Below are 15,827 nucleotides of genomic sequence, written 5' to 3' on the forward strand. Positions count from 1 at the left end.
TGGGAGTGTGAGCTCTGCGCCAGGGACAGTTGGTGAGAGTCTGTTCACCGTGTACATGCACAATAACAGGGCTAACTGTTAGCATCACATAGCTAATGTTATTAAAGGGTTATTAACGGGTTTAACGTCAAAGACAAGCCTTTTCTGTGTCGACATGAGTTCGTTAGGACTGTTCAGTGGCTCAGTTTCAGATGTTAGCTGCTGCCGCTGTGTTAGCTCATGCTAACCAGGCAGATGTTGAACTGACTGTTCACTGGGAGGAGAGCAGCTCCGGAGACAGTCCTCCACTAGTAGACTACTGCTGCCGAAGTGTGAGCTCTGCACCAGGGACAGTTGAAAGTCTGCCTGTCCCGCACACACACAATCACAGAGCTAACTATTAGCATCATACAGCTAACATGACCTAACAGTTAAAAAAATAATGAGAGAGACGAGCCTTTTCAGTGTTGGTGTGGGTTTGTTGGGAAAGTTTGAATGGCTTGGATTTTAGTGGCTGCTGTTGCGTTAGCTCATGCTAACCAGGCAAACATTGAGCCGACCATTCGCAGCACTGCCCACCACCAGGTTTTAAACCATAGCTTTTACTGGTCAAGAAGAAAGTAAGACTCCTTCAGCTGACTCTAAGCGCTTATTGTTAGACTCAGCCATTTTTTCTTTTTTTTTTCCACACAAAGTGGCCACTACTAAGAATCTTGATCGCTTATGACACTGAGATAATAAATGATACCAACACAGCAATACTGGCTCACAGGCTTTGTTAGAAGTGGTAATCAAATGTTACACATCTTACACAGAGGTAAACTAAACACTAATTTTGGACCCATCAGATTTTTTTTAAATGATTAATTCACAATTTTGTTTTTTTTAACATTGCTTTGGGGATTTTTTTCTTTATTGGACAGGACAGTCTCAAGCATGAAAGGGGTAGAGAGAGGGGATGACATGCAGTAAAGGGCCACAGGCTGGAATCAAACCCATGGCTGCTGCAGCAAGGACAGTGCCTTTGTACATAGGACGTCTGCTCTAACCACTAAGCTACTAAGGAAAAGCAATACTTTTGTTTTGCACCTTTCTAAAAGCTCTGTAGATGTTTTATTTTTGAACAATTAAAAATTGTGTCAGGGTATGTGTGTGCATGCGTCTGTGTAAAGTGTAACATTTCATGCTTTTGCAATCATAGGTAACTCCCCAGCCCAGCTGAGAAAGTCGGTCACGGGGGGACGACTCAGACCTGTCTGCTCAATGTGACGGAGAAAAAAACAGCCCTCTCATTAATGGACTAGAACTGGAACATTCCACTGGCACCCCATAATGGGAGCTCCCACTTCCAATTACCCAATGTCTCACATGGTGGAGGCTGGCGGGTGGACTGGATGCATGAAGGGGTGGATGGATAGGTGAGTGAATGGATGGAAGCCCTTCATTAGTAAAGGGTCATGTAGAAACCGTATGCAACAAGGGACTCATGCAAGCCGCACTTGCTGTTTCAACTTCTCTGCACAGTACTGTATGTCTCCAGGGAGAGTCCAATGGGAAATTTACTTTTTATTTATCCCCTTTTAAAAAAGTCCCCTGGTCATCATTAGGGAACAAGTGTGATATTTAAGGAAGAGTGAGGTGTTAAACGCGAGGTAGTGATGCCTGGCTTGATTTAGGAAATTCAAGAGGTCCCATTAAAGGCTGAGACTAAACAGAGTAGCTTTAACAGCTCACTGGGGATGACAGCTGTGTGCTGGTAAAGCTTTGCTAGCTGCTTTGCCAGACGCGGAGACATGGTACCTCGAGCAGGCTTAATGATGGAGGGAAATCATAAAGGGAACCTAGCGTAAGGTGGATGGAGAACCGGGGTAAAAGAAAAAAAGAGAAGAGGCCAAGCTATGCCATTCATGATGCAGGTGGAGAAAGCTGTTTATGCTTGTTGAGTTAATGTACCGAGAGATCACCTTCTTGGCTTGTACATTTTCCAAGTCTTTAATCCTAACCTGAGGTTTGCGTCCACGGTTGACAAAGGTGCAGACTGGATTGTAAGCTCCTGTCCCACAGACGTACAGCTGAGTACGGTTCCATGGCTCGATCAGACGGATGAAGTTTGCACACTCCTCCTGTGGACACAAAGACCAGAGTCAATTAAACTGTAATAAATATTTGAATGAAAAGCCATTCACAGCCATATTTTACTGGTGCACCTCCTGCGGATTTACTGAACGCTCAAATGCAAATGACCAAATATTTACCAGTGATACCGTGCTTCTCTATTTGGACAACATAGCCTATCAAATTATCTGCCAGGGGTGCTGTGGTGTGTGAGGATGGTGAGATTGACTCTGCTCCAATCCATTCCTGTCTCCCTGGCTAGACAGAAGGGAACCAGCGCTTTTACTGGGCCAACTCCGAGCCTCACAGGTGATTTTTACAGGTTCCTCACATTAATACCAATGTGCACAATGGACAGAGCTGTATGCTTTTCAGGCTTTGCATTTGAAAAATGACATTATTTTCTCTTTTTTGCCCATCAAGTTGATGGAAATCACCTCAGCCGTACAACCCTGCTGAGCTTACGAGTGCTGTCAACAGGCATACTTACATTGGCGTCTTTCCCGCTCACAAGGCACTCCATCCGTCTTCGTTCGGACACTGGCCAGTGGATCTGCGACGGGGGAACAGAAGACATTTTATAGGTACAATCCAACCCTGTTATACATCACTGGCATTTATGAGATTTTTGGGCTTAAACTCCAAAAGGGATATCCACCCAGGCTAATATTAGTCCTGTTGGGATTGTCATAACCCAATTACAGTGTTTAAATGACCCAGCACCAGAAAAAGTGCACTTCAACAAAAACTAGAGTGTGAGCTAACCAAAATGGCTGCTGCTGGGGCTAAAGAAGGGAACATTTTGCCCTGGGGAGAGCTGTTGTAGTGCTGAGGTAAAGGTGTTTGCCTCATTGCCGTTTAACAGCCCATTTAAGAAGCCTGAGTTCGCGGGCATGGGAATTAAATAGTCTTACGATATGTGGGTCCTTGTTGATGTCATGGAGGTCCAGAGACAGGATGTGGTCCTTGCTGCCAACGTACATGCGGTCATGGTCCTCATCCATACGGAGGATCCGGTAGTCGGATGTGTTTAGGAGGTAGGCGAAGTGATGAGCAGTACCGGTGGATCTCAGCTCTGTATAGAGACAGAAATATGCTTGTTAATGACAGCTGTGGTGCACATGCACATTTTCACACACACATGCATGCACAACTGACACATTCCTCATGCCACTCCTGCATACCCTTGTGGAGTTATCTGATGGTTTTCCACCAACACTGTTGTAACTTAACCCCACACATTAGAGACAAGTGCTACTGAGTGTCTGTCACACTGTGTTGATGGCTTAATACCGCCTGAGTGGATCAGAGGATCTTGAAAGTCTCTTATCATTCACTGGCTGTCTGTGACTTCCAGTCAGAAAATAGTCACAGTAGTTTGACAGATGGATATGATTTTTGCAACAAAGTCATACCATATATCGAGCAGGGAAAGATGATATTATAAGTTTGGTTTTAGGCCACTTCCATACTATTATGTTTTCTGCAGTTGGTTGCTTAGATACAGAAAATACGACAGAGATGGCGAAAAGAAGGGCCAGAGATGTCTTTGCCTGGACCGCTGAAAAAGTGAAACTGTTACTAAAAGTAGCACATGAGAATAAAGCAGTTCAAGTGACGGAAAACAGATCGGTGGTCATTGCAAAGCACATACGTCAACATATTAAGGCCCAGACATGCTAAACCAACATCAAAGTGGCGAGGAAGGCTGACTGTTGCGTTGCCTTATGTCACCTGATCTTGTCCAAAAAGTTGCACTTGAGCACACCGCAAAGACCACAGCCAACTGCCAACAAGCACATACGTATGTGCACATGTCCTTGAGGAAATAACTCTCCATACCAGCAAGCTGCTGTCGTCTGTATTCTGTCATCCAAAAGGAAACAGGATGGATTCAACACAGCCCAATGTTAAAGGAAAAAGGATATTTACCATGCACTAGTGAACCATATCACAATTGCAACCAATTTCTGCTTAAGAGCTCAATGGTTCAAAAAAAAACAATTTTACCAAGTATTACATTATTGTTTCAATCTCACATGCTTTGTTTGCTTTCCTCATTTCCGTTTCTCTTGTGCACTGAGCTAAACTGACAGTCAGAGGAATTTTAATCACGGATGGGCTCTGCTGGCTCCGACACCAATCAACATGCTGAATCAGTAGTTCAGTAGTCCTTGTCGGCCAAAAAAAAGCTGACTACTGCCAACTGTGTGGGTCTCACCACATAAACTAGGGCAACGGATGTTTAGCAACGGCCCAACATTGACCGACGGTCAACTGTCGGCTTGGTATATCAGGGCCCTTAGAGCAATACTGGGAGCATTAACCATAGCTGGAGGAAGCCATGGTAATGGGAAAGGAATACCTACACAAGACAGATAAAGTCAAAAAAGGTATGTAGACCTCGCTATGATGCTTCAACTTGACATGTGGTGACTGATAAGACCCAATCAGGAAGAAACGTGGGTGTCTTTGTCATCGTTTCCTAAAGTAAACTAAACTAAACTATAATGCGTTTTCAGAGCTCTCTGTTTTAGGGGTTTGAGAACGCCAGAGTAATGTGTACGCAAGGCATAAACACAGCTATAGTTGTGTGTTATAAAAAGCTAAACATATTAGTGTGGATGCAGCCGTAAACTACTCCATCTCTGGTTGGACACAGCTCTCTGGTCAGAGAAGTGTGCGTCTTGTGGTAACATAATGCAGTCAACTAGTCCTCTCATGTCTACAGTAACCCAATCCTCCTATAGCTCTGTGTTGGAGTGTTTGTTTGATATGTTGGTCTTGGTTCAGCAACCACGTACAGGCAGGGCAGAGAGGCCACTGCTAAGACAGCAAAGGCCCCATGCCACACCATAGACAAACACACTCCTCCACAATCTATAGGGGAGCGGCATTAGAGGGTGGCCCTCACATATTGTTGGACAAACACAGAGGTTTCACTTAAACAGCAGGAAAGTCCTGTTTCACTGTTTAGCTTTATTCTACAACCAACAGACCACAGAAAGCTGAAACAGGGAATCGCACTTTGAGGTTAACCTAAGTTCTTTTATGTTGATTTAGCAGCTAAAAATGCAGTGATAGGAAACCAAAGAATAAACTGACAGATACAGTTAGCTTTGTTAGACTGTTTAAAAAAATGATATATCAGAACAGAGGTGTGCCAGCGTATCATAAAATGACAGAAGTGTGAAATGTAGTCAATGCAGGGTGTCAACCATTAAAAGCAACACACTAGACTTGTATAAATGATTTAAGATTTGAAAATGTTTCAGTTAGTTGATGAATAACCGCATACTTTTTGCAAGCTCTGTTTGTGCAGTCATGTTCGGTATGTTTGAAGTTACTGACAGACATTCCTGCGAGGTTGTTAGATGGTTCTGCAGAAGAGGTCTGGACACAGACGCATGCAAAGCCATCAACATGTCCACCACTGGGCCTTAAAATAAACACCATCTAGAGACCTTTTTTAAACAGACTCCCTATGGAATCTGATATTACCGGCCTTTCCTGCCAGATCTAAATTTAACACTGGGTTATGTCAATAAGCAAAGATTAATAGCATTAGATTTGCTATATTTGTACAGTTTGATTTAATAACTTTGCCCACCAAAGGAATGTTTACAGAGTGATTGACAGCTGTCAGAGCCCACGGCGGAGGAGATGCAACATGTGGTCTGACCCTGTGATTATTTGTCTTGGAGACTTAAGTTGAATGATGAGTCCCCATACACTCTAGCTATGTTTATGTGTGTGTGCGGATAGAGTGAAACACACCGGATAAGCACGCATTGTACACACACACACAAACACACACACACACACACACACATTCCAAGGGCCAGGCGAAGCCCTTCCTGAAGCAGGTTGTCAGCAACTCTTCAGTGTGTGTTTGTTGTCAGAGAGTAGCTGGATGGGACCATCTGTCAGCTGACGAGGGAATGTGAACAGTGCATAGCAACAACACACCCTATAGGGAGCCGCACATTCAGAAACACACATATATGTAATCTAATCTCAAAATCAGACAAAATCGCACAGATAGTACGGCCTGAGCGTACTCTACAGCATGTCCGAACTCTACGTCACAGCAAAAACTCAACACTGTAATAAAATATCTTTTATCCTCCATATCTAATTGTAAAGTAGACGACATCACAGAGAGCTATGCCTATTAGATGATGGTGTTGTTGCAGAAATCAAACCCTGCAGTCTTTTCTTGGTCATTCATTATGAAGGGATGACTCAGAGCTGAAGTATCTTTAAGTGTTTAAAGCCCCGCTCCAATGTATCTTTTTAAATCAAACAACCATTTATTAGTCACATGGAAATAATACAAGGTACAGCTCCAGTAAATGCATTTTGGCATTCAAAGTTAACAAAACAAGAAGGCTGTTGCTAAAAGGGTAAGATGACATATGACTACAGTAAAAGCTGCGGGTCATATGTTTTTCTCCGAGCTTGCACAGATGCACTGTAATGTCTCTTTGTGTCTGAGCTAGGGCTTCACAGTAATTGAATATTAATTGTGATCATGACTTTGGCTACCCATAATTAAATGAACATGACTGATTGCAATATTGATGTTTAAAACGCATGCTTCGCTCATAGAAATCTCCTCTGCTATTAAAATGAAGCACTTCCTTTAAAGCCAGCCTCCACTTTTATAGAGCTGTCATACTGCCACTGTATGCATGCACCCTGCAGCAGCAACCTATGAGAGACTATCCTGATTGTTGTGAGCACAGACAGGTAAAGCAATATCTTCCCTCATCATCTGTTGTTTAGACGTATTTTGGACATAGGAGAAAAGAAATCACATGCAAAAGAGTGCATGAGACTTGTGTCTGTGCCGCATAGCAGGACAACTAATTTGTTGAATCACTTGAAAAAACCTGACAATCCACAGTACAATGAATGCATGAAGGCCAAAAAGAATAACGTTACCATAACATTTCCATTAATCCCCATTTTTGTACAGCAAGGACAGATATGTCAGTGACCCTGCAGCACGTTGGTACCATGACCGATGTAAAAAACAACAACAACAACAACAACAACAACAACAAAAACAGCAGCAGATACGTATCCAAAGGAGACACACTTAATTCTGGTGACGAATCTTATTTTAAGTCTTATTTTGATGCAAAAAAAAAAGCAGGACTGTAGCACAACATAGAAGCGAAAGCAGTGCTGTGTTGATTTAAATGTGAAAGTGCGATAAAAATATTTTGTCCTTAAAAACAACGAATAATCATAAGAAATAATTGTCACCGCTATATTAATCAAATAATCATGATTATCATTCTGGCCATAATCCTACAGCCCTAGTCCAAGCATCAAAACCAATAAACATTGTTGTGAGCTAGATCTAGTCAACTTATCTTATATTTTGGCTGCGCTGAAGCCCTAACCCCCAAATTCCACCAGGTGCGTGTTGGTTGCGTCTGCGCTCTGGAACGGCAGCGGAGCCGATACGTTTCAATTCTAGTCAATGTGTGTGTTTCCACCGGCTGCGGCTATGCTGTGTTCCAGCTCCGTCACAGCTGCGGCGCTCCAGAGCCCCCCGCAACAGATACGCAGGACTTCTATTTTTGCCGGACGCCGGAGCACAACGCAGCAATTCAGCACAGAGCAGATCATGCGGGGCAGGAAGTTGTGCACAGAAACAAAATAAAACATCCGGTTAATTTTCAAAATAAAATACACAGTGTTCACGGCAGATCATATTTCCCTGCACTACACCTTGAAAATGTCATAATGGGTGGAGGCAGGCCTGAAGTCAACAGGTCAGAGGTTTTCAGACGTCATTTCACCCTGTTGACACCATGGGCGAGGAGATGTTAATCATGGAGGTGCACCTAGATGTCTTCCTACTACTCCTCTGGTTTTGTGGTTCTGTTTATAGAAACTACATCTTGTTATATCACGCGATTATGCGTGAATTCATGAGCTGCACCGCTCCGCACAGCAAACGCAGCCGGTGGGTGTTGACGGACGGCGGAGCACGCAGCAGATAACCAGCGCAGCCGTTCCACAACTGGCACACATCCAGTGGAATTCCGGCGTAACAGATGCGGACTGTTCCCAGAGTGGAAGTGCTGTGGAACATATCTTCTTCTGCCTACACTTTTAACGCACATATGGCATAGAGTTGACTAAGTCACTGGCAAAACAAGGACGCTGAGACTTCTCCAGTCAAACAGCACCTGCATTTGATGCTTTTTGTACCCAGGTCTGGAAAAAAGCAGATTTGTATAGTTTTGCTTACAGCCAAAATGCACATGCCTTCTGTGATTTAATGCAGCTTAATTGACCCACTACTGCAGCAGTGACAGCCTATACAGTCTGAGGTGTGGTGAAATCCAGTGTTTCTGATGGAGCTGGCAGTAAGGCTGAAATTCATGATTATTTTCATCATCACTTAATCTTCTGATTATTATCATTATTAATTGATTAATTGTTTAGTTCAGAAGATGTCAAAAATAATTTTAAAAATGAAATCACAGCCTTGAAGTTCCCACAGCCCCCCCAAAAAAACATGTTCAAAATGCTTTTTTGGTCCAACCAACAGTCCAAAACCCAAAGACCTCTTCATTTACCATAAATTATCATAAATTCCAAAGAAAAGCAGCAAATTCTCACATTTCAGAAGATGGAACCAGCAAATGTTACTACTAAAACAAAAATAAAAAAAGCTAGTGATTTTTGCTTTGGATCAACTAATTGATTTATCAACTTACTGTTGTACGTAGCTCTAGCTGGGAGTTCAGTGTGCCAAGATGCCACCATAAGTATGGCTTCACTACACGCCTGTGGCTTCTGGTGGCATTTTATGCAACTGAATGCTTCCATTCACATGATGGGTATCAGATGAAGTTAAAAAAAAACAAGGTATCAAATGAAGCACTATATTAGTATCAGTATCACTAACTCAGTATAAATCCATTGGACCTTCTGATACCATAAAAATAAGTCATTCTAGCTATTGGACTTCATTCCCTATTCTGTCAGCCTTCTTCTCAGCTCAATCCAAAAGTCATCCCTTGCCTCAGACAACAGCTCCAAAAATGTAGATCGAGGACGTATAATGGCAGTCGACTGCTCTGAGGGTCAGACTGCCTGTGAAAACAAGACCAGCAGGTCTCTGGACTGAGACTGGTGCCAGGCAAACACCCAGCAACAACTGAGACATGCAGAGAGACAGTGCTGCTATGTGCCAGATCAAGAATTCTGCAGAGGGGTGGCTCTTGTTGTGCCTACACAGAAAGGATAAAAAGCGTGGTCATCTCCAGAAGATAGCAGAAATGTCTTTGCTACAATAATAGCGAATTAGGTTGCTGGCCCAAGGCTACGTTTCAAATGACCAAAAACAGGTAAGTTAAATTAGCAAAACAGATCCCTTATCTATTAAACCAGTCACAGATACATTCGACTTACACACAACTACATACTTGCACTAGAAGATTACAATTTTGAACAGGAAACGCTCAAAGAGGCTGAACTACGGTGCTCTTTGTCAGCCACATTAGGGCATGACAGCATTTTCCGTACACACAGACTTATCCTGGAGATTTAGAGGCCAGGAGCAGTGTACAAGTGTGTCTATTAGAGCCAGATAAACTCTTCAAGTAGCCCATTACTGCGTTTACGGTTTAGGCTCACTCTGGGGGGTCTGCACATACACACACAGGGGTGGCTTTGTTTCAGGAACGCACCGCTTCCCCCTGTGGAATGGCAATGGCTCTATTAGAGGTGAAAGTAAGCCGGTGAGGGAACCTGATCCCAGCACTCAGTGTCCTTCCCTTTACTCATTCACCTCCTTTTTTACACATGCAGAAAAGGTAAGTTTATAAGACCCTCTAAGACTCTCATTATTTTCCTCATTTTCAGGCTCTCATGAACACAAGTAGTCCACATGTAGTAGTATACAGAAAGTGATTACGCAGAAGTGGGCTCTCAGTCCACATGTGAGAGGCGATCAGGTCCGCTCTCTTCAGTCTGCTGAACAGAGACAATCCTTTCCTCTCTCCCAGCATCTCAAGGTGCTGCTGGCTGACACAGCCCACTGCCGGTTCCCACAACTCAACACTCTTCTCTGGCAGCCAGAAAGGTTTGCGCCGGTGTTTGAGAACAGGGAGCTGAGTAAGATGAATCCTAAGCACATTCTGGTAAAATGTCAGCATCAAATCCAACTTATGTAGACAGCTTCAGATCAAACGTGTTGTGAGACCTCCTAAGGCTCCTCTCATGTGCTATTGACAACAATCAGTTGTGGAAAGTTTACTTTCACTGAAGTAATGCACTTGAGTACAGCTAAGTGCACACTGAAGTTTCTTGTACTTTACTTGAGAATTCCTACTTTTTTTCCTGCTTTATGATAACACTCATCTACCTTAAAAAAGTTCCGAAGGAAATATTGTACTTTTTACTTGACTGTTTGACACCAGCATGACCTTCCCTGTAGAAATAAAATACCCAAATAAAATCTGCTGATTCATTTGCAGAGCCATTTATCGATAATACATTTAAAATTCTGAAAAAAATTGCCAAGGGGAATTTAGCCAAAAGCAAATGTGGGGGTTTAGTTCTCCTGCAACAAATGCATTTGTACTATTGATAAGCATAATTCTTTTTTTAAGTGATGGTTATTGAGTTCAATAATGATAGGCTGTATCCTTCCATTATCTTTATCCACTCATCATTTGTAGGATCATGGTTGGCTGGAGTCAATCCCAGCTCATTCACTGTCAAAGTCAAATTTACTCCTTGCAACTAACTCCAATGTTTATGTCTAGAAACATTGATTCTCTGCACCAACTTCAATGCTAATAGCTTGAGGGCCTTTCCATGGCCTTTGGCATGTACATGTACATGTACATATAAATGGTAAATGGACCGCATTTATATGGCGCTACTCTAGTCTAAACGACCACTCAAATTCTATCACACATTCACCCATTCACAGGCACATCCATACACTGGTGGTCGAGACTACCATACAAGGTGCCACCTGCTCATCAGAGCATTTATACGCACTCATACACTGATGGCACAGTTATTGTGAGAAATTTGGGGTTCAGTATCTTGCCCAAGCACATGCAGACTGCAAGGGCCAGGAACAATAAACCTTCCGTCTGCTGGCCAGTATGGCTGGGTATTGTTTTTAAGATACCAGTAACACAAGTACTCTTCAACTGATGTTATTATTATTTATCGCCGTCTCTTGTATTTTTGTACTTATTTGCATGCCTAGTTATTTAAGTTTTTAAGTTTAAATTTGAAATCTTTAATCTGACTCTTTCCTCTTGACTGCTGTAACACTGGAATTTCTCAATTATGGGATCAATAAAGGTGTATCTTATCTTATCTTATCTTACTTTTTTTGATACCCATCATCTGAATGGAAGAATTCAACTGCATGAAATGCTGCCGTACCACAGACTGTATGGGTTGTAGCTGCTACTAGTGGGCCGATCACACCATGCATTAAATCTAAGAATGCTCGTGGTGATTGGGTGCGAGCAAAACCACACGCATAGTAACTTTCTTCCAGAGCTGGGTACCAAAAGGATCGAATGCAGATATCTCTTGATTGGAGAAGTTCAGATAATACTTAGTACTGGGTTATTCTGGTTGATACCTAGATGGTATTGAGTACCAAAGCCCAGCCCTAGTAGGTGACCTCCTGAGCCACAGCTGCCCGAGGAATACTCATAAGACCCTCTATGCACCTAAAGCCTTTAAAAAGGCCATGTGTCCTTTCACACACCGTGCCTAAAGTCTGACACACACCATCACTGCCTGCCTGCCAGTCGGAGGTTCGGAAGTAACTTGTGTTATCTTTATGCCTGTATGAACAACTGCAAAATCTCAACGACAAATATGGTCTTTGCATGGAAAGCAAATGCTTGCTTGTTGAGCAGGGAAGTCAATCTAGTAGCACTGAAGCTGGGCCAACACTAAAAAGAGGAGCCAAATAGCGAAAAGTACACAGATGGTTTATATCATTTATTGGCCAATATATTTTTATTGCATTCATTAGAATTATTTTCTGAGAAAACAGGTTGCAATGAGTTCTTCATTTACTGTAAATTCTGCTTTGGTAGATGTAACACTGTCTTCCTGTGTAAATGTTTAAAGACTTGTGCGAGCGTGTTTCTTGCTAAACCCTCAGCTGCAGCAGTGGAGCCGGTCAGAGGCTGATAGTACAATACAGTGGTTGTAATGGGAAGCACTGGATCTGTCCCACCATCCTCTTGCAGCCCCTTCCTCAGACTATTATAAATAAGACTCGTATTTTTGTCAGCTTGCCTGGTTAAATGAGGTATAGAAACACAGAGGAGAGACATGGCTCACTGTCAGCCTGAGCCAGCCCTCCTCCTCCTGAGAGAATACTTGGCTGCTGACGGCGATCTCCAGGGCTGCAGGCCTGCATGTTACAGCATATCTCTCCATCTTAAATTAATAGCCAACGGCCCCAGTTTACTTTGGAAATATGTTTGGACAGGAAAAGTTCACTGGCATGCGCTGCACTCTCAAGATCACATCGCAAAGAAATAAGAAGGCACACTGGTTAATGCTGTCTTATATGACATGATTTCCCACCACGCTGTCACACAAGGGAAAGAGGAGGCTGGATTTTATGGATCATATTCAGCCGTTAATGCATCCTACCCCGCCGGTAACATCAGAACTTCCTCTCATTAAGGAACGATTACTGCATCCAGCATGACTTAACAGTACACAGCCCACCCCACTCATAACTTTCCTGGCACATTCACAAGAAGCATCGGGTAAGTGATTGGATCATGGAAAACTCTGGACTGTGTGTTGAAACAAAACATAAGAGAGAGAGAGAAAATAAAGAGGGAGTAAATACACAACCTGGCACTCGACAGCGCACACTCACTACATGACACTGATATGGGTGTTCCACCCCACTGCATATTTCTCTGGTTTCAAATTGGGTAAATTAAAAGTGGGGGCCGCTGCCAATGACAGTGCAGAGCGTGTTGCTGCTTGAAGCCCGCACTTCTCCCTGCAGAGTGCTACTGAAGGTAAAGCAGATGGGGGATGGTGATGGGAAGACACAAAAGTTTGCGGTCTGCTGCTTTGACACTAAACAGGAAGGGAGCGCTGAGCAATGTGGAGCGAGGTGTGGAGCAATCACCTGCTCAATTCACGGGTCTGTGGTTTTCCCTTGTGGAACGTGTGGTCGATAATTAGAAACTGCAGCTTCTGTCCACAGCAAGAAGACCACAATGAAGCACTAAAGCTGGAACCCATTTGCTATGGTCTGTTCTCCTGAAATAACACTGAATATGTTTTTGTTCAGTCTTCTCAGATTGTGGAACAAAGTGACAGAAATACCCAGTTATCCCCCGGCGCATCATAAACAAGCTGCGCTACCTGAGGCACTTTCCAACCCGCCAGCAAGAAGTGTGTTCGTTCACACGCACCAGAGTGACAGGAGTGATAATTAGGGTGTTTAAGAGGGGGTGGGAGAGGCGGCGTGCTCTCACACATCAAAGGCAGCACTTGTCAGGAATCCTGGCCAAATATTTTGAATGCTGTCAATGCAGAAGAGGAAAGCTCCAGTTTAGACAGTCTTATTACTCTTCAGAAGGCGCGCTTCAGTTCAACAGCAGTGATGGAGCTCTGAACAAAATTGCTTTAGAGACACATTTTTGAGGAAAATTGCAAGGTAGGCTTGTTGGCAGTTGGGACAGTTTTTAACAAGGAGTAGTAATGAGTTGAGACGCCACAGGTGACACTGCCACAGGTGACACTGCCACAGGTTTAAGAGACTTGCTGGACATGACATGCATTACCTTATGGAAGAGTTTGTCATTAATTTGAGTCTTAGTCAGTGAAATATTCAAGAAATGTCTCCTGCCTTTTTACCTGTATAACGGTGCATTTGTTCTCTCAGGCAAGTCTAGGTTGATTGTTATGTTTGCCAAAAAAGTGAAGATGAGTGCACAGGTGGCTGTTATCTGTTATGCGATCCTGGAGGACTGGGTCATGGGCCTTCATCCCGCTGTAACATTGCCCTCTGATGTTGTTTCAGCAGGTTTCCTTTTCAACTTTATTGAAAATATGCCAATTGTTTTCAGTCAGAGAATATTTTTGGCTTCCCTGTGGGTGAAGGAAATTTGATTTGAGCAATTGTTAGCTGCAATTTAAATGGATAGTTTGCTCCAAAATCAAAAATACACATTTTCCTGTTTACCTGTAGTGCTATTTATCAGTCTGCATTGTTTTGGAGTGAGTTGCAGAGTTTCAGAGATGTCAGCTGTAGAGATGTCTGCCTTGTCTCCAGTATAATGGAACTAGTTGACACTCGATGTGTGTGGTGCTCAAAGCACCAAAAAATAAATTTGTAAAACTCAACAGCAATGTCTCTTTCCAGAAATCATGACCTGGTTACTGAAGATAATCCACAGTTGTGAGCAGTTTCATGTAGTCACAATACTGGATTTTCTAGCTTTGAAACAGTACCTTGAAAAATATCAATATTCACTACCATTTTCTATACCGTGTAAAAATATTGACAACCGAATCGCCACACAGAAGGAAGTGTGCATCTACTGCCAGCTTACTTAGCACCACTGAGCTTGCTAACTACAGCTCGGCCCAGGAGGATGCCATAAATGTCTGAATTTCACTCTATAGCAGCATGAGCCTTTCGTCCATGAGTAGATCCACACTTCCTTCTAAGTGGTGATACCATTGTGTGAGTGTAGTTTGGTAGAAAGTAAGTAGTTCCTGTCTGGTATTTTACTGTTAGGTGTGAATGAATTTATACCTTCATACAAAGAGTCAAAACAAAACTGTCAAAACTGTAAGCAAGCATTTTCTGGTAGACCAGCAGCTATGTGTTTTCTATTCACAAAATATGACAGTGCATTTTAGATCAGTTCTTTAAGTCTGTTTATTAAAAAAAGTTGAGGTTTTACTGAATTTACACAACACGAGAATTGGCTTATATCCAGATGCCTGTATCATAGAGCGGCTGTCGTTCTCTCTCTTATCTTAATCTAGCAAAACTTTCTCACAGTGATTTCCTGTATCTGCAGGATAAGGAAGTGCCTGATATAGGGGCAATCACTGAGCTCACAAACATGAAGATGGAGATTAAAGAGCCCTCTTCTACATATGGACGAGTGTGTGGCCGCTGAACTGGCACCTGTGCTGCTATCTCGTTAGCAGAGTCACTTCTAATCAGCAGCTCTCTGTGCCCACAGTGCCTTCCTTCACTCTCCCTCAACAGCTCCTTTCAACACAACTTGTCCTCATGTCAAACATTTACATGAGTTATTTGGGTTTGTGTAAGCTGCACGCTTCAAAGCCAGTAGAGAAGTGACACAGTTGTTAAAGAATGCATGTGTGATTACTGGAGAGTGGGCATGAGGTTAGCTGTGCTGCTAAATGAAAAGGAACGATAACAGCATGTGAACGCAGCAGCTGCTCGCCTCAGCTTAGTCACTCTGTGGGACGGAGGATAATAAAAGCGGTCAGAGGCTCGGCCACTGTGTCACATCAGATAGGACGCGTCATTCAGCAGATAACAAATATGCAAGGGCATGGGATCCGGAGATATGATCTGACCCACTGGTAATGTCAAAGAGCCTGGAACACAAAGGAATGGTAATGTTTTGTGATGTGCTCTCAGCGACGTGGCCAAGCTTCACTGACTCCTATGTGTGTGTGTGTGTGTGTGTGTGTGC

General features: G+C 43.1%; 1 protein-coding gene across 4 annotated transcripts in view; it reads right to left on the bottom strand.

Annotated features, from left to right (window-relative positions):
- Positions 1–15,827, bottom strand: part of LOC117257039 (semaphorin-3F-like) — an 86,372-nt gene that overhangs the window by 28,550 nt on the left and 41,995 nt on the right. For all 4 annotated transcript variants that reach the window (XM_033626886.2, XM_033626884.2, XM_078172692.1 and 1 more), the window contains exons 3-5: positions 3,009–3,169; positions 2,585–2,647; positions 1,983–2,102 (exon numbers count right to left, since the gene is read on the bottom strand). In XM_033626886.2, the coding sequence (XP_033482777.2) occupies positions 1,983–2,102; positions 2,585–2,647; positions 3,009–3,169 (344 nt within the window). The remainder of the gene's footprint in view (positions 1–1,982; positions 2,103–2,584; positions 2,648–3,008; positions 3,170–15,827) is intronic.

This window comes from Epinephelus lanceolatus, chromosome 1 (assembly GCF_041903045.1).
Source record: "Epinephelus lanceolatus isolate andai-2023 chromosome 1, ASM4190304v1, whole genome shotgun sequence".
NCBI classification, from domain to species: Eukaryota; Metazoa; Chordata; class Actinopteri; order Perciformes; family Serranidae; genus Epinephelus; species Epinephelus lanceolatus.